The sequence below is a fragment of the Lepidochelys kempii genome, chromosome 1 (assembly GCF_965140265.1).
Source record: "Lepidochelys kempii isolate rLepKem1 chromosome 1, rLepKem1.hap2, whole genome shotgun sequence".
In the NCBI taxonomy this organism is placed as follows: Eukaryota; Metazoa; Chordata; order Testudines; family Cheloniidae; genus Lepidochelys; species Lepidochelys kempii.
In genome coordinates this window covers 182,689,108-182,714,007 of record NC_133256.1, presented here as the reverse complement: position 1 = coordinate 182,714,007, position 24,900 = coordinate 182,689,108, and the positions used below count along the sequence as shown (strand labels likewise).

The 24,900-nt window shown below is 41.7% G+C and overlaps 1 protein-coding gene across 5 annotated transcripts in view; it reads right to left on the bottom strand.

Moving 5' to 3' along the window:
- The window catches only part of CADM2 (cell adhesion molecule 2), a 1,033,208-nt gene that overhangs the window by 298,415 nt on the left and 709,893 nt on the right, over nucleotides 1-24,900 (bottom strand). For 4 of the 5 annotated variants that reach the window (XM_073304095.1, XM_073304130.1, XM_073304112.1 and 1 more), the window contains one exon: nucleotides 21,564-21,590. The exons of the other annotated variant lie outside the window; for it this stretch is intronic. In XM_073304095.1, coding sequence (XP_073160196.1) covers nucleotides 21,564-21,590 — 27 coding nt within the window. The remainder of the gene's footprint in view (nucleotides 1-21,563; nucleotides 21,591-24,900) is intronic. 5 annotated transcript variants of the gene reach the window in all.

Here is a 24,900-nt window from a genome sequence, read left to right as displayed (position 1 = left end):
AAAATTCCTTAAAAAAAAATTACATTCCACCTCCCTTATAGAATTCTCTGCTATATCTTGGCATAGGGTTGAAAGAAAATGAAGTCTTAATATTAAAAATATTTCACCTGTCATACAGAGTAAAAATTCCAGATTTGGCAACAAAAAAAAGATGTATCTGTAACAACTCATAATTATCCCTCAGCAAGCTTAAAAACAGAGTTTTTAAGTGACTAGTACCTTAAAAACCTTAGTTTTAGTACCTGAAAAAGTAAGTGAATAGTACCTGGCTTAGCTATACAATTCCATCACTACATTTATTTCAGATATTTAAATCAGTAGCACTTGTGTGTAGACAATGTCACAGAAATCTCTGACTTATACAGAGGGCCCAAGTGTACGAGGTGACACATACCTCTCAAAAGTTAGGGGGAGTACAAAAAGAAATTCAGGCCTGGCCCTGAATCAGGAAAGCCATGGCTTGTTTGTTTGTTTTTAAAAGCATCATAGTAACTGAAGTTCTGCATGCACTTAGAAGGTGCTTAATTTTAAGCACACAAGTTGTCACACTGACTTCAGCAGGACTATTTATGTGATTAACTTTATGCACATTTGCAAATATGCCAGAACATAGCAGTATGACCCAAATGAACCCAGTGCTTAACTTGTGTGTTTAATGAAACTGTAGAACTCTGTTGCCTAACACTGTACGTACATGTGGTGAACACGACAATTCTAATATATTTAAAGGAGCTAAAGGTTCTCTCTACTGCCTCTCTGTAGGCCAAGACATCTAAAATGAGCCTTGGCAGCATATAGATAAATTTCACATACAGAAATTATTGGATTGAAAACTTAATTCTACTCTTTTCAGGAGGGGATATGGTTTATGCTGTTGTATCATTAGGGGATATCTCTATACCATAAATAACACTTTTCTATTATATAGGACTTTACATCAGATAGTCTCAAGTATTTTACAAACTTTAATTATTTAAACTTTCCTCATCCCTCTGGAAGTAGGGAATTATTATTATTCTAGTTTTACAGTCTGGGAAACTAAGTCAGAGAAGTTAAAACTGACTTTACCAAACTAACACAGGAAGGCTTTGACACAATTGGAAAGAGAATCCAGCCCTCCTGAGTTTCATTCCTATTTTCTACCCACAAATCCATCCTTGCCCTCATTCAATGTATTCAATTGTTTTTAAACACAGTTGCTTGTATCCTGGTATTACTGTAGTTTATACAATGAATTTATTCAAAAGGTTGAAGGTTTTATGGATCTAAAAGACTGACAACATTACAATTTTCTTTGGAATCACCAAAGCAAGCACTGGGATGCAATGCAAATGTACTAGGATTTACAAAAGAAATTGGAAATGTTAAAGCAGATTTTTTTGCAGTGTTGGCAAGGGGCTAGAATTGTCTACAGTGTTGTACTCTAAATAGACAATCATAAATTTGTGACCTTTCTGAAAAATATAGCATGCTCCAGTTAAGATTTATGAGTTTAAAACAGAAATCTCTGATCTGCCATCTAATTTTCAGGAACTCCCATTGGGAAGAACTTTTTGCTCTTCACAGAGGCACTTATGGAAGTGCAATTTGCTATTAGGAAGTGAAGAGATGTTAGTAAAGTACACAGGAAGCATAATCAGTTTAAAAATTATAAAAAAAAAAATAGGTCAAAACAAGGAAGGCACAAGAGTACAGCAATCGGAGCGGGAGGGTGGGAGAGAATCAATCCTGTACGATATTGCCCGGTATATTACTCAGGTAAGGAGATAATCACACTAAAGAAAATAAATAGCAGCATCTCAAAGTCAGAGATAGGGCAAATAGGCTGTCCTGGCTGGTGCAGAGGGGAAGGAGGAGGGAGGAAGCAGCCTATGGCATTATACCGCTACTGAGATCAGACACATTTAAGGGTAAGCTTTCTCAATACAAATGAAAAGGCGGGGTTGGCAGAGCACTCCCTGTGTGCAGTACCTGACTTTGGAACTCGCTTCACACTTGATCTACCAGAGCCCAGATTTTGTAACTTTTCAGACATGGTGTAAGGCCCATCTTTTCTGTGGGCTTTTGAGGAGAGAGTGGGCTGAAGATTGGAGAAATATTATGCTTGCTGTGGAGAAATTTTCATTCTGTTACTGTTTCTGGGGCATATTAATTGTTGAGTGTGATGGGCAGTCTATTCCAATATTTATTATGAAAATTCAATTATATAAGCATATTAGAGCATGGATAAAAGCCTGTTCATCATTTATAAGTATTATTATTATCTGAAGATAATGTAGTGATGTTAACTCATTAGTTAATGCAGTGAGGTACACAGTGGGGTTCCCCCAAAGATCTGTGTTGGGACCTGCACTGTTCAATGTATTCATTAATGATCTGGAAAAAGGGTGAACAGTGAGTTGGTAACATCTGCAGATACTACAAAATTTTTCAAAATAGCAGTCAGCTTTGGGCTTAACTAACAGTTACAAATGAATCACTAAATTGGGTGTCTGGGTGATCAAATGGCCAATGAAATTCAATATTGATAAGTGGGAATTTTTTCCAAATATGCATTACTTCCACCTATACATACAAAATGACAGGGTCTAAATTAGACATTTCTGCTCAAGAAACACCTTAGAGGCATCAGGGATAGTTCCCTGGACACATCTGCTGAAACTGCAGCAGAAGTCAAAGGTTATTAGGAAAGGGATAGACCAGGGATTGGCAACCTTTGGCACGCGGCCCATCAGGGAAATCCTGGAAGCTGCGGCCAGCACATCCCTCGGCCCACACTGCTGCCCGCAGCGCCCATTGGCCTGGCACGGCAAACCACGGCCAGTGGGAGTTGCAATCAGCCGAACCTGCGGAAGCTTCAGGTAAACAAACTGTCCCGGCCTGCCAGTGGATTTCTCTGATGGGCCGCGTGCCAAAGGTTGCTGATCCCTGGGATAGACTGACCATAATGTCACTATATAAATCCACACCTTGAATATGGCGTGTAGTTTTGGTTACACCCCATCACAAAAAAGATATTAGAATTGGAAGAGGTGCAGCAAAGGGCAACAAAAATGATTAAGGGAATGGAACAGCTTCTATAAGGAGAGATTAAAAAGACTGGGACTCTTCAGTTTAGAAGAGAGATAATTAAGGGATATGATATGATAAAAACACTATAAAAATCATGAATGGTGTGGAGAAAGCAAATAACGAGGTGTTTACCTCTTCACTTAACACAAGAACTAGGGGTCACATGATGAAATTTATAGGCAGCAGGTTTAAAAACTAACAGCATAAACCTGGTTTCAGAGTAGTAGCCATGTTAGTCTGTATCCGCAAAAAGAACAGGAGTACTTGTGGCACCTTAGAGACTAACCAATTTATTAGAGCATAAGCTTTCGTGAGCTACAGCTCACTGTGGAACTCATTGCCACGGGATGTTGTGAAGACCAAAATCATAACTGGATTAAAAAATAATTTGATAAATTCATGGAGGATAGGTCCATAAATGGCTATTAGCCAACATGGTCAGGGAAGCAACCCCATGCTTCCGGTATCCCTGAACCTCCAACTGCCAGAAACTGGGGGGATTACAGGAAATAGATCACTTGAAATTGCCCTCTTCTGTTCATTCCCACTGAAACATATGGCACTGGGCATTGTCAGAGAGACAGGATACGGAGCTAGATGGACTAATGGTCTGACACAGTATGGCTGTTCTTACATAGTTCTATGCATTTGTGAATGCCAAAAAAAAACTAAAACAAAACCCTATGTGCAGAAATGCAGGGCTAGAAATTCTACCATCTCTTTTAGAGAAGTTTTTAGTGGAAATACAACCTGATGTATTTATATTTTCAGAGAACATTTGACAAATTTAAAAAATTCTTAAGTCAAGAAAACAGATGAAAAGAGGCACCATAGGCTGAAAACTGCCATTAGGAAGGAATAAAGAGATCAGCAGTAGATGGAACTTTTTCAAGATAGAAAGAGGTCAGTGTGGTACTTTGGGAACAAAGAGGAGACTTTAGTGGCTTTATTATTTATATAAACCACCTAGAGGGTGGTACCGAGAACAAAGTTTCTAACTTTGCTGCAATTGGTACACAAGAAAAAATAAGAGGTTACTAAACCAAAATACAGTAAATCATTGAAGTAGTCCTCCTAATAGGCAATCCGTAGCACTGAGTGTGGATAAATGTACAAATCATAATTATTAGAGGAAACATGGAGAAATAATATCTGTCAAATCAAAATGCATTACAACATTCTCAGCAGCAGTAAAGGCAATATAATGCAAGACCTATGGGAGGTCAATTGGATATATTGTATAACGGTGGATATTTTGTAGGGCAGTAATATAAAATCCTGGAGCTAAATTCTATCTCCAGTTACACTCACATTAAGTCAATAGGGTTACACAAGCCAGAATTTGATAAAGTGAGTAGAAATTTCTAATGGCAGCATAACAAAACTCACCACAAAAATATATATATATTTAAAAATGTCATGAGTTTACAATCTGAGCTAGCCTCATATGAAGATACTCCCAAAGAAAGATCTTTTGAGATTTCCTGTTTTCCTTGGGTACAGCTATTAGAGGATGACATGCCCTGGCATAATTCCATCATCAAAGATCAGGAACACAATTTACTCTTTTGTTTTTGCATACAGATAACATCCTACAGTTACTTTAAAAATAGACTGCTAAATAGAGTTGCCAGGTGTCCAGTTTTCGACCGCAGACCCGGCCATTAAAAGTCTGGTCGGCGGTGCAGCGGGGCTAAGGCAGGTTCTCTGCCTGAGCTGGCTTTAAGTGGCTCCGTGTCCCCCCTCTGGCCCCTATGCATAGGGCAACCAGGAGGCTCTGCACACTACCCCCACCCCAAGTGCCAGCTCTGCAACTCCCATTGGCTGGGAACTGCCAATGGGAGCTGCGGGGACGGCACCTGCAAATGTGGCAGTGCGCAGAGCTGCCTGGCCACCTCTCCATATAGGAGAGAGGGAGGCATGCCGCTGCTTCTGGGAGCTGCTTGAGGTAAGCGCCGCCCAGAGCCCACACTCCGGACCTCCTCCCATGCCCCAACCCCCTCCCCAGCCCTGATCCCCTTGGTCCCAGCCTGGACCACCCTCCCACACCCCAAACCCCTCATCCCCAGCCACACCCCAGAGCCCACACCCCAGGGCTTGAGCCAGAGCTCTCACACCTCCCTACACCCTAACTCCCTGCCCCAGCCCAGAGTCCCCTCCCGCACTCTGAACCCCTCAACCCCAGCCCGGAGCCCCCTCTGACACCCTAAATCCCTCATCCATGGCCCCAGCCCAGAGCCTTCACCCCTTCCATGCCCCAACCCCCTGCCCCAGCCCTGATCCCCCTCCTGCATTCTGAACTGCTCAATCCCACCCAGAGCCCCCTCCTACACCTCAAAATCCCTCATCTCCAGCCCCACTCAGGGTCTGCACCCCAGGTGGCACCCCAACCCTCCTGCACCCAACACCCTGCCCCAGACAGAAGCTCCCTCCTTCACCCTGAACCCCTCATTTCTGGCACCACCCTGGAATCTGCACCCCCAAGCCCAGAGCCCATACCCCCTCCCACATCCCAACCCCCTGCCTCAGCCTGGAGCCCCCTCCCATACTCCGAACCCCTCAGCTCCACCCCCCAGCCTGGAGCCCCCTCCTACACCCCAAACCCCTCATCTCCAGCCCCACTCCTGAGCCTGCACCCCCAGACAAAAATGGAACTTTCAGTTCTTCTGCTTTAAAGGGAGAGGTAATATAAATATATCTGGATTGTGCTTATTCTTTCATGAGGTAAAATTCATGTCAGCAGAATAAAATCCAAGTAATTGAGTGATACATAGTCAGCCACATGGGGACACAAGGAAGATTAAATCCAACATCAGCAACTCAGGCTTAGGAGCATGGGGCAGCAGCACTTCCTACAGAATCTGCTACTCCAGCCTCTTTGTGCCACTTAAACAGCATGTTGGGGCCACCCCATCCCTGTAAACAATTTGTGACCCTTCTCCTTGACCTTCTCCATGTAGGCCATTCTGGGGGGCATGTGTGCAGATCACAGGGATTGTCCACATGGAGACTTAGTACCAGCAAGCCAGAGTGAAAATGTACAGTAAACTAGCCTGCCCTGCACTAAGTGACTGCATGAACCTTGCAACACATCACAAAGTTCTGTAATGAACTTTGACATACTGCTCTTTTAAATAGTAGTACATGAAAGCACACTATAGAACTTTTACTACATGACTACAGGATCCACAGAACCAGTTAGTGCACAACAAGCTACTGTGCTGTACATTTGCACCCTGTCTTGCTGCACACTAGTTCTTTGCATAGACAATCCCCTAGTGTGGCCTGTAGAGGGAGCAGAAACCCCTCATGTAGCCAACTCTGCTCATGGACTTCCCAATTCCCGATCCCTGGCATGCAAACCCAAGGTGTCACTTAAATGTCTGAAGGACCTTGCGGTGGTTCTCAGCACCTGGGTGAATTTCATTCATAGCATTCGTTATTATTTTCTTTCCATCAAAAGATATAGACATCAAGACTTCGACCCTACATGGAGAACCAATATGCTGATTCTAGAAGACTCCTGAGCCAATGAGAATCCCCAATGAAATCCCTATGGTTCTCAGTACAGGATTGGGCCCTGATTCCTCAAGAGTTCCTACTTCCTTCCCTCTCCTCTCCCTACCACCCCCTTCCACCAATCCCTTTGGTGTATAAATACTAAATCACACATAGTGAAAATATACTTTTTAACAGCACCAGTAAGAGACATGCAAAAAATGACCAAAACAATCATATGATCTTTTGTGGAAATGCATGCATCTACCCTCATTACTTCCATTGTCTTCACCCATATGCTGTGTCTAAACACTGACTGCAAACTCTTCAATAGGATTTTATCTGGCCCAAATCTGACATTTGACCAGTACGTCCATGTGCAGAATTGCCAACATCAAGAGACTAAAATCAAGAATCAGCCCCCCCACCCCCCACAATCCTATTATATTGTGTTTCTGTCTTTTGATTTTTTGAACTCTCCCCACACATCGGTGTGTGGGGGAGAATTCTCCCAAATGTACTGGATAAGGTGATTTTGGCCCCTGCTACAGGAGCTCTTGTCCCCACATCTGTCCATCCTCTGCACAGCAATTAATCCTGCCCTCCAGCCCCGATCAGTTCTGTCCCCATCCACTCAGTTCAACCCCCACACGAGCCTCACCTCTGCTCCCCGTGGGTTCTTCACACCACTCTCCAGGCCTGGGGGAGATGCAGTAGGGTCTCCTCTCCCCTTTCTCAGCTTGTGGGGATGCAACTCCAGGCACTCCTCAACCCCTTCCCAGGGCAAGTACTGATGGGAAGTAGGAGCAGGGACACTATATTGTCCTTGTTATACACAGAAGGGGAGGATGCAGAGCTGCCCTGAGCTGATGAGCTCTTTGCTCACCACGGCACCCCTTAGAATCATAGAAGATTAGGGTTGGAAGAGACCTCAGGAGGTCATCTACTCCAACCCTCTGCTCAAAGCAGGACCAACCTCAACTAAATCATCCCAGCCAGGGCTTTGTCAAGCTGGGCATTAAAAACCCCTAAAGATGGAAAAAGGCCACCTCCCTAGGCAACCCATTCCAGTGCTTCACCACCCTCCTAGTGAAATAGTTTTTCCTAATATCCAAACTAGACCTCCCCCACTGCAACTTGAGATCATTGCTCCTTGTTCGGTCATCTGCCACCACTGAGAACAGTCTAGATCCATCCTCATTAGAATCCCCCTTCAGGTAGTTGAAGGCTGCTATCAAATCCCCCCCTCACTCTTCTCTTCTGCAGACTAAATAAGTCCAGTTCCCTCAGCCTCTCCTCATAAGTCATATGCCCCAGCACCCTAATTATTTTCATTGCCCTCCGCTGGACTCTCTCCAATTTGTCCACATCCTTTCTGTAGTGAGGGGCCCAAAACTGGATGCGATAGTCCAGATGTGGCCTCATCAGTGCTAAATAGCGGGGAGTAATCACTTCCCTCCATCTGCTTGCAATGCTCCTACTAATGCAGCCCAATATGTCGTTAGCCTTCTTGGCAACAAGGGCACACTGTTGACTTACATCCAGCTTCTTGTCCATTGTAATCCCCAGGTCCTTTTCTGCATAACTGCCACTTAGACAGTTGGTCCCTAACCTGAGCAATGCATGGGATTCTTCCATCCTAAGTGCAGGACTCTGCACTTGTCCTTGTTGAACCTCAGATTTCTTTTGTCCCAATCCTCTAATTTGTCTAGGTCACTCTAGACCCTATCCATACCCTCAAGCATATCTACCTCTTCCCCCAGCTTAGTGTCATTGGTGAACTTGCTGGGGATGCAATCCATCCCATCATCCAGATAATTAATAAGATGTTGAACAAAAACCAACAAGAATTCTGTGGGATACCCACAGAATAACTCTTCCGCCTGCAGTCCTGCCCCTGCCCACAGCTCCATCCTGTTCTGCCCTTCCCTCAGTGGCCCTGCCCTATTCCACCCCCCACTGCAGCCCCACAACCCATTTGCTTTCTCACCCCTCTTTCCTGTGGCCCCAAGACCAGAGAAGTTCTGCCCTCCCCCCGGAGCTGCAGTAGGGAGTGAGAGCTCCCCAGCCCTGAAGCTGTGGCAGAGACCTAGAGCTCCTCCAGTCCCAGGGTCACAGCCGGGTCTGGGCGTTGGGGTTTCCCACGGTGCTCCTGCCAGGAAGTGGGGTGGGAGTGCTTGGGCTTCCCCCACCTGCTTGGCACTCCTACCAGGGAGTGGGGTCAGGGTGCAAGGGTGCCAATTGGCCAGGGCCCCAGGCCCTGTCAACCCAGTGGCTAATTTGCCACGGTCCACAGTCTCTGATCTCTTGGGGTTTGGGCCACTTTTTCTTTGCAGACTTTAAAAACCCCCCATGCAGACCCTGCCAGAGAACCCAGGCCTGCCCATTCCTCTGGGTTCTAATATAATCTGAAGCAGTTGGAATCAGTTTCTTGCACACTCTTACTGCTGCCCACCACACCTCTTTTGGAGGCTATTTCCCAAACTCACACTCTGTGTTCCTCTCTCCCAGAGAATCTGCTGGTTTCCTGGGTGGCTTCTCATCCATCTGTTATAGCAGGCTCAGTTGCTCAAACAGCCACCCTGCTTTTGTGGCTTGCAGCCCTTTTCTCTCTGCAGCTGTTGTGGGGCCATCAATCAGCTCCAGCTGAGCAGGCAGCCAGTTTCCTTATTAACCTTTCAGTGACCAGGAAAGCATAGGGTCTATATACCCCCGACAAACCCCAAAGATTTCAATAGGGTTCTGTAGAAAAGTACCCTGGGTCAAGTCAGTTGCACAATTGGAGCCCTTGTTTGCAAAGTGCCATGCACTCTTATGACACTCTTGGCCAGGTTTTTGTAAGAGTTCAGCACCCACACTAAGGGCCAGAGTATCAAGGGAGCTCCCATTTATACACCACATAAAATGGTCAGATTTTCGAAAGAGCTCAACTGAAATGTACCAAGCTGCTCCGAAAATCTGTGTAAGTGCCACAGTGAGTGCATGCTGGGTGCTGAGCACTTCTGAAAATCTGACAAAAAATAAAATAATGAATTTGTATCAGAACTCAATTATCACTTGGGGGCTGGGAGAGGAGGGAAATACATGAAGAAGCTTTTGGTCGCCGATTGGGGAAAAAAACCTATTTAATAGATAAAAGTAAAATAATAAAAAAAAACACAGGAAAATTAGAGGAAGTAAGGAAAAAATGAACAAAGTTTACATAGTAAAAAATAAACAGTAATACATCCAAATATGGAAAAATACTGCATTTACAATATAAGAGGTTCAATTCTTAAGACATTTTAAAATAAAGATAGAAAGATCCGAGGAATAGAAAAACAAAATATGAGTATTTCACAATTGCTTTTTAAAATTAAATTATTATTTTATCGTGTCATTCATTCTGAGCCAGAATCACAAAATCCAGTAACCAAAGAAGTGGTTTGTTACAGTGAGCACTCCTCTCCCTTTCTGACCTTCATGCTCTCCATCTTCTCCTGTTCCCTCACCTCAAAACTCTGAAATTGCATATTCTCTGGTCCTGCTGAAACCATCTCCCCTTAAGAAATTTCCTAATCCTTCCCTCACTTAACCTCAACCTTTTGCGATCCCTGTGACTGACAGACTCCTTCAAGGGAGGGACTTAAATTCTCTTGTAACAAATGATGCAACTTTATTGTGTTTTGGAGCTATTAGAGGCATTTTAATTGAACCCATTAAACTTAATAGAGGGGCTTGTGTGTATGCATATTTAAACTGTGATGTGATTACCAACAGCATTATTCTATTATCTTCTTCCAAGTTTCAAGAAATTAAAAATGAAGAAATCGTTAAGATTTTTTGTTGTTTCTTCTAAGGGGAGATGTGATAGTTGGCATATTTGCAAGATGACCATTCCTCCTTCAAAACTGGGAATGCCACTGTTTTTAGTGCCCATGTTGATGTCCATTTTTTTTTTTTACACAAACAAACCGTTTTGTCCTGTATTTTTTTTTTTAAATATAAACTCCTCTAGATTCGCCCCATCAAGCAGCCACCAACCGAGCTGGTGAAATGCATAACAGATTGTGGAGCACCGGCACTCAGCCAATCCTCTTACCACACCAGGCCTATCCCAGGTTGACAGCCTGCCCCCACCGCACTCCTTACAGTGACAATGTGTACTGCACTTCGCTATCCCTAGGTTACAGTTTGTTAAGTCCGTTTGGTTCAAGCTTGCTATGATTTTACTGTGCAATTTATGTTGCTATTGATTGGAATGACTGCTCTGGGTTTTTTGGAAAACAAATATAAAATAAACCATACTAAAAACAGGAGTACTTGTGGCACCTTAGAGACTAACACATTTATTAGAGCATAAGTTTCGTGGGCTACAGCCCACTTCATCAGATGCACAGAATGGAACGTATAGGAAGAAGATATATATACACACACACACACACACAGATAAGTTGGAAGTTGCTATGCAAACTGTGAGAGGCTAATTAGTTAAGATGAGCAGGAGAAAAAAACTTTTGTAGTGATAATCAAGATGGCCCATTTAGACAGTTGATGAGAAGGTGTGAGGATACTTAACTTAGGGAAATAGATTAAATATGTGTAATGACAGAGACTGGGCTGGGTCATTACACATATTGAATCTATTTCTCTAAGTTAAGTATCCTCACACCTTCTCATCAACTGTCTAAATGGGCCATCTTGATTATCACTACAAAAGTTTTTTTCTCCTGCTCATCTTAACTAATTAGCCTCTCACAGTTTGTATAGCAACTTCCAACTTATCTGTGTGTTTATATATATATCTTCTTACTATATGTTCCATTCTATGCATCCGATGAAGTAGGCTGTAGCCCACAAAAGCTAATGCTCTAATAAATTTGTTAGTCTATAAGGTGCCACAAGCACTCCTGTTCTTTTTGTGGATACAGACTAATACGGCTGCAATGCTGAAACCTGTCATACTAAAAACAGTAGAGGATGCTGTAAAATTGTATAATTACTATTTCCAGTAAAGCTGAGAAACTGCTTCAATTCAGACAAAATTTCTGATTCATATTTTGGCAGTTTTCTTGTTATGTAACAGAGCTTGAGGCCTTGAAGGATTCAAGGATGCTGGCTGGAAGAACAAGCAGCATTTGGGCTATGAATACACAATATTATGTGGAAATCTCAATGTTGTCTCAATATTGGAAAGCTCTGAAAGAAACCAGGGCCAATTATTTCTCCAATATAACTGGAGAGGGTAAAGAACAGCCAGAAACTTTATTTAGTACTATTATCACTATTATAAATTCGTTTATTCCTCTGAGGCAAGCTAGAATGTGAGGAAAACATGTCAAGAGTTTTGTGAACTTTCTGAAAACTGCAGCGCTCATACCATTCCTATATCTTCAAATTTTCTTCTGCCTCATTATTTATTGATTCTGAACTGCATCCCACAGTGTATTTTTGAGATTTTAAACTAGTTGCAGTGCTTATTATTATTGGATGAATTATTGCACTTGTGACCCAGACTCGCTGTCTTGATTTGCTTTGGCCTGTTGTACTAATTTCTGGGCAATAAATGCTAATTTTAAACAAATAGATAGAGGACATTATCATTAACACATTATTTTTACATTTAGAAAGATTCCCACACTCAGGGAAGATTGCATCCTGATGGATGACTTGGTTTATGCTCCCAACTTCCTCTTCCAAAACAGTAGCGGGAATGAAAAAGTACAGTATGGAAAACTAGAATTGAGGCTGCCTGCCATTTTATACAATTCCCAATTGTTTTCTTCCAGTGGGAGCAGGAAACTAATAGACAATTCCTTTCAAAATTTTCTATTAGCAACTAATCCCAATTGAGCAATCACTTAATACCTTCGGTGGGAACACAGAGAAAGGAGCATCAGCACATATTTCAGGTGCCTTTTTACTACTATTGTTCTCTTCTCAACACAGCCTAGCCACTCAACCAGGCAAAGCATATTTAGCGGTGTGCTCCTCACACAGATGGCTTTCAGACTTCTTCCCACTTTGAGCCCTCTTACCCAGTGATCCCTGCTGGATGAGCAGAGAGGGTAAAGAGACTATGGACTGGATTTTGAAAAGATCCCAGCTCCCATTTAGGCACCAAAACAAGTAAACAGATTTTCAAAGAACTAAACATGTTGGATATGGAATTCTTTTGGATGTAAATGCTTTCTGTGGGCTGGTGTGTTAATGCCACAACACCCCTTCTGGCCAGGCAGAGAACTGCACCAGAGTTCACTCAGTCTGGCAGGGTGGTCAGTTGGTCCCTCTTGCCCATGTCCTACTGGGGTGTGTGGACTATCTCTTTATTCCTAGTAATCTGGTCCTGACGCCCGGGGGGTCTGAAAACCACCCTCAGTTCCTAAGTCTCTCAGGGGGTTGGTAGGGGTACCCCAGCTCACCCACTCCATTGGGTTCCAGCTCAGGGCCCTTAAGTCAGCTCAGCACAATCAGGACACAGCAACTCCGGCCATGCCCTGTGCTCCTTCCTACCTCTCCTGCTTTCTGTAGGCTTTTCAGCCTGTTCGTCTGATCCTCCCTTCTCAGGATGCGGTCTTGGAGCTGCTTCTCAGCGGATTACTGGCAGGAGTTCCCTTCTCCAGCCTGCTTGCTCCTCTGGCAGCAGCCTTGCCCATCTGCTTCCCAGCTCTTTTATTCTCCCAGCTGCTGTGAAGCTGCCAATCAGCATTGCCCAACAGTACCTGCATTAACTCCTTGGTTGCTGGTCCAGCATGGGGTATATACACCCCATGACAGTCTCCCAAAAGAACACTTTCAATAACCACCTACACTTATTAACATGTCCACGGTTTTCAAGGGAACTCTTAAATATCTACCCTATTTTAAATCAATCTATCCCAGCAAAAGGACAATGAGATGTCTGTAGAAGAGGGAATGCTGTTTTATCTCAGTGATACTATAGTACCGGAATATTTCCTACCTAGGTCAGATCATGCTACTAAGACTGCCTTAACAACTTTTTGTAATCACCCTCTAAAGATGGAATCTGACAGGTTTTCATTTCTATTTGTCTCAGTGGTGAAAGCCTGTAACCATAAATAATGGGTCTTTGATATTACTCCTTTGAATTATGGAGTTTCCCTGACTCTGTATTGGATCTACATTTTTCAATATCTATACACTTCAACTGACTTGGATTTTTTACCATTATGATGCAGTATATCATTTTTATGCAGATGATACCCAGATTTATTTATCCTGCATAACACACCATTCTGTAACAAAGTACTGTCTGACTGATGTTAATAACTGAACAGCTCTGAACTTTTGGAAGATAATGCAAATAAGACAAATACTACTAGTTGGGTCTCTTTCGATGTTCAGTTCATTTACTTCATTTCCTGATGACAGGAAAAGCTTCTGTGGTGTCAGACAGGATTTGGAATTTAGGGCTACATTATGAACATAAGAGTGGCCCTGCTGAGTCAGACCAATGGTCCATCTAGCTCAGTACCCTGTTCTATGGCAGTAGTCGATGCCAGATGCTTCAGAAGGAATGCACAGGGCAATTATAGAGTAATCCATCCCTGTCATTCAGTCCCAGGTTCTGATAGTCAGAGATTTAGGGATACACAGAGCATGGGGTAGCATCCCTGACCATCCTAGCTAATAGCCATTTATGGACCTATCTCACAGGTTTGGGCCCCTTGTTTTATGGAAGTATAATAGCTCCATAGAAAACTCTTCCCCTCAGCATTCTTGTTATGTGGCCGACTGTGTCTATTGTTTTTTCCACACACTAATTTTTAAAATGGTAATTCAGGCCCCTTTCACATCTAAATTAAATAACAGAAATGTGTCTGCAGGACCGATAGGTAACACATTGCACAGGATCTTGAAGGCGTTCCAAGCATATGTCCCCTTACATTAGAAACTACGAATGACTAGCAGTAAAGTTGATAATGATTACTAGATCACACTTATATATTGTGCAAAATTTTGTGTGGTATAGACCCTTGCTATGTAAATAAGCACCCGTAGCAATTTCCTAAGTACCTTCTAAGGTAATTCCAAAATATATGGTGGTGCTGATCTTCTAGGGATTTCAGCATACTATGTTGTGTGTATTCCCAGAAAACAATGGGAATTTTCCACAAAACAGGTGTTATAAACCTATGAAATGTAGAGTTAAAGTTAAAAAGTAGTATAAAGTATAAAAATGCATACTTAAGGACTCAAATAACTTTAACTCTTCCCTGTAGTAATGCCATCATATGATTAAAGTACACATAGTCCCAGATTAGATTAAACTTATTTTTGAAGACAGATTAGTTGTTTTTTTTCTTTTTTCTCCTTCCTTTCTGTCCTCCTCATGCCCCTGCTCACATACTCCACATTTCTCTTTCCTCATACCTACACTCCCAATTTCCCTTTCCATTTGCACTGTCTACATTCACTTGAACTTCAACCAATTTTTTTCCGCTTTCCTGTCCTCCATATTCCCCTCTCCAAGATTTCCTCTTCTTCCTGCACCCTCCAGCATTCCCCTGCAAATACAAACACATACTACACTCTAGTTTCCCGAAGCCTTCCACCTCATTAGTGCAAGCAGTAGCTTTTGAAAATAAATATTTAGGATGAATGGCTATTTTTCTTTTATTTTTCAAAATGGAACCTTCTTCTGTCAGTACAGATGGCACATACAGATGGCAAGACCACTTCATCTAGCGGGGAGGGATAGCTCAGTGGTTTGAGCATTGGCCTGCTAAACCCAGGGCTGAGAGTTCAGTCCTTGAGGGGGCCATTTACGGATCTGGGGCAAAAATTGGGGATTGGTCCTGCTTTGAGCAGGAGGTTGGACTAGATGACCTCCTGAGGTCTCTTCCAACCCTGATAATCTATGATTCTATGATCATGGTCAGCACCAATTCAAAACTGCAGTGCCCAGTTTGGATGCCCAGCTTGGCTCTGAACCTTTCAAGCATTCTGGACCAGGCTTCCTGGAAGTGTTGAAGGCCAAAAGAGATTTAATACACTGTATCCAGAACCTGGATGCTCGTGGCAATATCTGCAAGCAGCTGTCACTGCAGAGACAGTCAAACTGCCCAAAGGCACTGCAAGAATGAGTCTTCCTTGTATATCAAAGACATGGTTTTACCTCATCTGGAGTTTCAGTGATTCATAAACTCCAAGGCCAGAAGGGATTGTTGTGATCATCTAGTCTCACCTCCTGTATAATACAGACCATAGAACTTCCCCAAAATAATTCTGACAGCATATCTTATAGAAAAATATCCAATCTTGATTTAAATATTGCCAGTGACAGACAATCCACCATGATTCTTGGTAAATTGTTTCACTGGTTAATTACTCTCACCCATTAAAAATGTATGCCCTATTTCCCATCTGAATCTGTCTAGCTTCAACTTCCAGACACTGGATCATGTTACACCTTTCTCTGCTAGACTGAAGAGCCCATTCTCAATTTTTACCCCTAGGCAGGTACTTATAAACTGTAATCAAGTCAGCCCTTTACCTTCTCTTTTTTACAACAAACAGATTGAGCCTTGAGTCTATCACAATAAAGCATGTTTTCTAATCCTTGAATATTTCTTATGGTTTTTCTCTGAACCCTCTCCAATTTATCAACATCCTTTTGAATTGTGGACACCAAAACTGGACATGGTATTCTAGCAGCATTTGCAACAGTGCCAAATACAGAGGATAACCTCTATACTTGAGATTCCCATTTATGTATCCAAGGATCATATTAGCCCTTTTGGCCAGAGTGTCACATACAGAGCTCAAATTCAGCTGATTAGCCATCATGATCCCCAAATATTTTTCAGAGTCACTGCTTCCCAGGGTAGAGGCCCTGAGCCTGTAAGCATGGACAACATTCTTTCTTCTTAGATGTATGACTTTACCTTTGGGCATATTAAAACTCATATTTTTTGCTTGCACCCAAGAGATCCAGATCAGTCTGTATCAGTGACCTTCACTATTTATCACTCCCCCAATTTGTGTCATCTGCAAACGTTATCTGTAATGATTTTATGTTTTCTTTTAAGTCACTGATAAAATGTTAAATACCACAGGGCCAAGAACCAATCAGCTTGGCAAAGTTTTTTCTAGATACTAGAAAATACCAGGGAAAGTAGGAGATAAAACTATGAAACTCTCTATGAGCAAATAAGGAGGGAACCAAGACTCACCAAAGCAGGGAGAGCTGCAGGCTTCAACAATCCCATATGCTAACACATATGGTGCAGAACGAAGTCTGAGAGAACACTTCAAGAAGAGAATAGGAATAAGTGGACTCAAAATCTGGGGATGTAGCCAAGGCCAAAAGCACCAACAGACTGCTTGGAGTCAGTCACATAACTGTAGGTTCCTCCATTCTTTGGTTGGCAAGCATTGCTGTAGACTGACAGCATAGTAAGCCAACAAAGTGGCGAGGAGTTCCAGGACAGAGTCTCTCTAGAGCAGTGGTTCTTAATCTGGGGTGCACGCATCTCCTGCGGGTGCGAGATGCCCTTTCTGGGGGTGTGAGACATGCCAGATTTTTTTAGAAGGTAAATCATCAAAAACACAAATTAAGCATGGGCATGTAAGTACAACTACTTTGTTTCATCAAACCTATGTATTTATTAACATTATACATTTTTTAACAATTACTGTAATATACAAACAAAAAAATATTTTCAAGTTTTTAAGCTAATTGTAGTGAAATTATCTCACTACAAAATACAGTGTACCACCACGTTGCAGGGTATTTCTTGACGCATGCACAGATGATGATGTGGCAGCACCGCGGCTTTGTTTGAATTCAGTTAGCCTCCAACTGTTAGCAGTTACATGGCAGATGTATTCACACACCTAAATGAACTCAACACGTCTATGCAAGGAACTGGGATGAACAAGGTAATGGCCAGAGAAAAGTTATCTACTTTTATTCGGAAACTTCCAGTTTGGATAAAGCGCGTTGAGAAAAGAAATTTCACTAACTTTCCTTTTCTTGAAGAAACAGTTGTTTCGGAAAATGAAGAAATGACCATCAAAACTGAAGTGACAAAGCCTGAGTGACTCTTTCCACGGATATTTTTCTGCTGGAGATCTTGATGTCGCAAAGAAATGGATAGATGGATAGAAATTTTAACCTGGATTCCATCCACAATAGTGATTTGATGAAAGATTATCTCATTGAATTACGAGCCAACGGCCGAATCCAAATGGACTTTGAGACAATGAAGCGTGAGAATTTCTGGTGTGCTCTACTAGCACCATTTCCACAACTGGCGAAGACAGCGCTGGAGATCCTTATGCCATTTGCGACTACATACGTGTGTGAGAGAGGATTTTCACCACCCTTACACATCAAAACAAAGGCCAGAAACCACTTAAAATGTGAGTGATGATGTGTGTGTGGCTATTTCAAAAAAAGTTCCTCGTTTCTTGAACTTCATTGAACAAAAGCAACAGCAGAAGAGTCACTGAGCTGGTAAACTTTAAAAAAGTGTGTAATTTTTCATGTATTCTTAATTTTACTACAAAATTAAAATAAATATATAATTCTCTTTCATTCTATAGTTACGCTATATCTAGGTTTAAAGAACTGACCTACTTCAACAATTTTTGATAAGGGGTGCGAGAACATATTTTAAGAACCAAAGGGGTGCAGGCTGCAGTAAAGGTTAAGAACCATTGCTCTAGAGAGTGGTTCCATAAGAACTCATTCCTCAAACAGTCTCAGGAAGAAGCTCACTACAGCAGCACTGTGGGGTCCCTAGAATTCGGAGGGGACAAAGGTGAGATGCCCAGGGCTGAAACTAAAAGCACAGAACTTTGAGGATTGCCACCATGCCCACAAGTAGGGGCACAGACAACAAAAGTGGGAATCTGTTGAGATTACCGGGGATCTGCTGAGATTCGTATCAGCAGAGAAACTCCTCCTGGAGTGAAGTGTTCCTTCAACGGTTAGTAAGTTACAATTTCAAATGCAGTATTAGACAACTACCTGACAACTGAGTGTTGCACTTCAAGGGAATTAGAAATTGAAACTTCTTCACTACTCAGATAGAGCATTAAGAAGAAGCAGTGAGAGGCTACCTGCTTCACTCCTGACACCACAGAAGGTTATTTCTTTCTACAGCCACAGTGAATAAAGATGGGGCCATAGGATCAGTGTGGTGCTCAACTTCCTGAAGCTATTTGGTGCCTCTGTTTCGACATTGTGGGCGGTGAAGAAAAGAAAAAGCAGTGACTTCCCTGCAGCCACTGGAGAGGTGAGCAAGAAGAGACTGAGGAGAATGAACAGCCAAACCTTATAAAAGATTTGCGCTTGTTACAATGTTAAAATCACTTTACTATAAGATGGTTGCAGTGTATCTATTTAGCGTGTGTGTATTTGTGTGGGTGAAAAATGTGTGTCAATGTTCCTAGATGAGTGGAGCCTGTGTATACATTTGGTTCTCTTTATAGTTCCTAGCATGTGTCCATGCGTGGAAGTCCCTCTTATTTGACGGGCAGTGCATACATATGTGGGGCAAATGTTGGGTGTTGGAGTATTTCTTTATGGATACCAGTGGTTTGTGTCTGTGTGTGTGTTCTTGTTCGCTTGCTTATTCATTATGAAGTTCTGCAATAGTTTAACATTACTCCATAGCGTCACTGCTGACACTAGGAAATTTCATCTTATGCACACACAAAAGCACATTTTCAGTTAGATACTATGTACCTTGATTCCCCCAAGTTTAAAAATGCATGCAAAGTTTCAGCCAAAAAGGAGATTTTTTTCTTAAAAGAAAGTCATGCATGAGTGGAAACAAGTTGATCTCCAGCTTAACTAATGGTTTCACTATTGTAATACTGCAACAAAGCACAATCAGCCAACTAAATCAGATTCTACTTGAATTAGCTTTATTTATTTATTTTTGTATTTACATCTGAAAGCATTAAATTAATAATATTTATGTAATACTTAGATTTGTCAAATATGGAAAGTCCCAGTCTTATTAATCTCTCCTCATATGGCAGCTGTTCCATACCCCTAATAATTTCTGTTCCCCTTTTCTGAATCTTTTCCAAGTCCAATATATCTTTTTGAGATGGGATGCTCATATCTGCATGCAGTATTCGAGATGGGGGTGTACCATGGATTTATATAGTGGCAATATGATAAGTCAAATTTTACTCAACAATGTTCCTTCAGAGTTAAAAAAAATACATAAGGAACTATAAGTTAAGGATAAAACTTTAAAATCATCACTCTGTTAAAAATAGAAAAAAATCAGAGATTTGGGAATCTTCAGGGTGAAAAGCACATTCTTAATGAAATGTTAACTACATTTGGAAATTCATAATCAGAAAAAAATCCCTGTGTATAACACAGATAAAATAGGGACTTCTACACCTTGATTCTGCAATTGGGCCCACACTATCAGACCTGCTACAAAGCAGTCTAACATATATCATATCTCTTTTTAAATTATTAAAAATAATGGAAGAGAAAACAATGGGAGAAGAAGAAATTGTAGGGGAAACTTGAAACATAACTTAGTAACTTTAAAATATTGAATGGTATTAAGGAATCTTGTATTTTTTACGGATTAATTGGTGCCCAGGTACGACTCCATCATAGGTCCTAAATACATATTCAATCCACCACAGCCACACACCTATTTTTAGCGCAATAGCTTTGAGTTGGTGAGTGTATATTTACCTGAGCTGGAAATTACACCTCCCAGCTGCAGTGCAGATGTCCCCATGGCTTGCACAAGTCCAGGCAGGGTGGAAGGATTTGTTTTAGTATACTACATAGCCCAGAAGGGGTGAAGAGTCTGTGAAGAACCCGGCCAGTAGGGCTGGAAAATTTTACATTTATTTGGGTTCATTTAGGATTTGGGGCATCCCACAAGGGGTGGAACTTTAATGTGACCTCATCAGAAACAAAAAACACTTCAAATCAGAAGGTGTTACAGGCTGGGTAGATTGGTCGAACACCAAAAGGGAAACAGAGGCAAAGCCACTGTTGTACTGCACCACATCCTAAAGGGTTATGACACTACAATATCAGAACAAGAAATAAAATTCTGATTGGTCCAACAGCATCTAAGAGTGGTCAGAATGAGAGAAATTCCTTTATGTCTAGGAGTAAAGTAGTCAGTACTTCAGATATATGAAAGTGAGGTAACAATTTATAATCTTTTCTTCATGGCTAATTTTTGAAGATAAAATGTTCATAATTACGTTTTATTTCTTTGTAGACTGACTCCCTTTCTTCACACTCCTCCTGATTCTATGATGAAGTTATAATTCTCTGTTTATAAGATTATAGTATGTTTCCGGGGCATGGGTATGCTGTCATAAATAAAGAATTATGATCTTTTTCTACTCGTGTAGAAAGAAGAGGGGAATGGTTTGGAGGCATTAAGGTTCTCTACTCACAAATAGTTAAGACTTTTATGACAGGGTCTAGAGACAAAAAATATATATATAGAATAGTTAAACATTACTTATTGGCATAGGGACAAAGAGTACTGGGACTAACAGCACTCCCTGGCTTGAAGTGGTTTCCATCATAAACAGGGTTCACAAATTGGTTAATTGGCTCTGAGCACCCCTGCTTATTAGGCATTTTTGAATATATAAGAAGTTTTAGCTTTTATATAGATCTTGATTTAAAAAAATGAAAATAGCTTTATCTTACTATGAAACATATGAAAGAGAGCAAACTGTAGGGTATATGGTTTATATTTATCCATTTAGCCAACTTATTTTTTTTAATGTTTCCCGTCATACTGTAGCAACTCTAGCAACCTACAGTATAAAAACAGAGTGATGGCTGATAACCAGTAGTAAACACTTTGCATTTATAGGCAATTATAGAAGCCCAAACGGGTAATCTATCAGAGCATAACTCTGATAGATGCCTTTGCCAGATTTGTAATTAAGAAAAAAAAGATACTTCGAGTGAGATAATGTGTACTGCAGAACCATGCAATGAAAATCAAAGAGCAGAAGTGGAAACTCACCTTTAACTTTGTTCTTAGTAGCAGCCGCTGGAACCAAGGGAAAGATTGCACAAGGAGAAGAGAACAAAGATAGATTAGACAGAGGGTCTACTTACTAAGAATACAGAGAAACGTTATCAATATTGATTCAGAGCTAACAAAAACTATTTCTAACATTATTTGACCAATTTACTTGAGGTTTCTTCTGACTGATGGTTCTGTCAAGAGAGTTGACCTGTGTTTTTAATTTAGTTAGTATATGACCAAAAAACAAACAAACCCCAAACCCCCCAAAGACCTTGGAAAGTATCGCAAGAAGTACTGTAAAATCGTTTAGCATTAATCATAAATAGCAGTTTCAACATTATACATATTTCCAAACTCTAAAAATGTATTAGTCTTACAGGACAGTTTTCCCTGTGAGTGCTCCATGCTGGATTGCATAAACCACATGGCAGGCATTAATTCCCTGAAAATAGGCTAAATCTTACATTTGTGCAGGGATATGTAGACGGAAGTTTGTCTAAAGATTTTACAGGCATATAACCAAATAATCTGACAGCTCTGAAAATACATATCCAATAGTTGCTAATCTATGTTATATAACACTTTTAACCTAAACATATTATGACTGTGCTGTCATCCTGCCTAATCCTGCATCCACTGAAGTGGACCAGTGCAGAATCAAAGCCTATTGTGCACAGCCATGAAGGAGAGTAAAGGGTTCCCACTCCCTTAGATGGCTGCATATATTGTGCATGGATTTTGGCTCTTGTCAGAATGGGAGAGATGGGGCTGAGAGCCAATACTTCCTCGCATTAGAAAATGAGAGTGAGGAGGAAGAGAGAGGAGAAACAGGAATAGGTACAGCCATGGCTCATTTCCTTCCCATGCACCAGCCACCCAAGCTGGTTGGATATGCCAGGCAGCAGGAGCATGCTGTGTCTTGTCAAGGACTCAAATTGAGTGAAAAAGAGGAGCTCTAGAGAAATTGTGCCTCAGATGGGTGTCTGAGGCACAATGACAGCAATGCTCCTCTGGAGTGGGACAGCTACACATCCTCCATACTCAGGATGGTGTGTAAGTGTACAATCTAGCCATAAACATGAAGAAACACATGAAGTGTATTTCCACATTTGCCTTCCCTCCCCTAAATTTTCTAAAGATCATCACGAGAACTACCTTCCATTACCCAGGCCATATGCCTACTAGTGCAATACATAATATAGAAGTATTAATAATCAGAGACTGAAATTTAACCTGAGCCACTCTTGTCAAATTTAGATTGCACTAAGATACTATGGGCAAGACTGTGCCTTTCAGCTCAGCCCAAGGCATAGGGTGCACTGTGACACTGCACTGCCCCATAAGGAACTTTGTGGAGGAATTGTGTCTCAGAAACTCACAACTCCTACTCTGATACCCCCTTGGTTGGGGAAGGGAGAGAGTTATTTCACCCCTTTTTGGGGTGCATCTTACTCCCACTATGCACCTAGCCACCTACTCTTTCCAGCGGGTATGGGGAAGGAAGAACCAAGAGAGAAGAATCAAGGCTCATCAAACCCCCCACTCCTTTCTGCACCTTCTACTTTCAATTGTTCACAAGTGGGAGTTTCAAGCAGCTCTTGCGTTCTTCCCACAGCCAGAGCCATTCCAGCAGCCCTCCTTTGGCCAGGCAAGTAAGTGGTAGGGATGGGGGGATAAAGAACAATCTAACAGTGAGCCAGACCCATCCTAATTCAAGACTGTAACTATACAACTCGGCCACAAAGTATTTGTGGTTCACTATATTTTAATTATCCACAATATTTAATGGTTTTGAAAATCCTGAGTGTGCCATGAGACCTGAAGAATAAGTATCTACAGTACACTAGTAAATAAAGGACAGGCATAAGTGAGGCTGTACAGTATAATTGGAAGTAGGCCAAACTACCAGGCTTGTTAGCCCAATTATAATTTTCTGCATATTCAATGCAAGTGGCCTAGATGACAGTGATGTTCTTACAAATGTCATGTTCAATACTTGTAAGGTTTATTTTCTCATTGACAGGATGGTCCAGTTACAAGTCAATTGGTAAAGTTCACACCACACAACAGCCAAATTAGCTGAAAGTTGTCTTTACAAATATATTTCTGTCTACTGCATGGAACCAGCTGGGGCTCTTTTCATCAATGTTAAACCCAGCACCTGATGCCGGGCAGGGACAGAATTATTTTTCCTCTGTTCTCACTTATATGGATATTTTCTTTTCTTTAGGTGGGAAAATACTTTCCTTTTTAATATCTATTTTTCCCTTATTATTCTCTCTGAATTTCCTGCAGTGAGGCGCACTACAGAGAAGTACTTGTTTTAAAGGAGCTATTTTCCCCCTCATCTCCTAAAATGTCTTGATATCTTTTTATCCTCCTCTTATCGTTCCACCAAACAGGAGGGAGGAAGGCAAAGAGAAATTTGTCAACGTTGATATTATCAAAATTGCAAACTGAAAAAGGAGGGATGATCTTGTGATTAAAGCACAAGATGGGAGCTCAGAGAGTGAAATTCTGACCTCACTGAAATCAATGGTAAAACTCCCATTTACTTCAATAGTGCCAGGATTTCACCCAGAATATCTGTGTTCAGCTTCTGGCTGCATCACAAGATGTCCTATGTAATTTTGATAGGCCACTTAATCTCTCTCTGTGCCTCAGCTATCATCTGGGATCATAACACTCCCTTTCTTCCACCTTTCCTCCCTTTGTCTGTCTGATTTATTTAGTTGGTAAGCTCTTTGAGGAAAGGATGGGCTCTTAGTACTGAATGTACACCGGAAGGAAGTAAGCCAGTACAGCATACTGGTAAAAAGTGGCCAGCGATTTAAAAGGGCCTGGGGCTCCAGCTACCACTGCCACTACTGCAGCAGCAGCTGGAGACCCGGGCCCTTCAAATTGCCGCTGGAGCCCAGGGCAGCACGGGCCAGGCAGCGTGGAAGGGCTGCCTGGGGGACAGTTTCAGAAAATTAAATTTCAATATTTCCTGATATTTTAAAGTAAATAATTGACAATGAAACTTATTAGCTGTAGCGTTGGTGCTCTCTTCTCTGAGATGGATTTGGAGCTGCCTGCAATAATTTATGAATACTATATCTTGACCTGGTTATTGGGATATTTACTGTATGACTATCTTGGACTAAATCAACAGATCTGCTGGGAAACAAACGTGAAAGCAAGACTGTGACTTGAGGTAACACATCCCTCAACAAACACTTTGGGGGAAGGTAGTTGCAAAACACTGAAGAGATAATACAATGGCCTTTGGCACTGATGTTCTGGCTTGACCTGCTGGGGAACTCATAAAACTGGTTTTGGACAGCGGGTC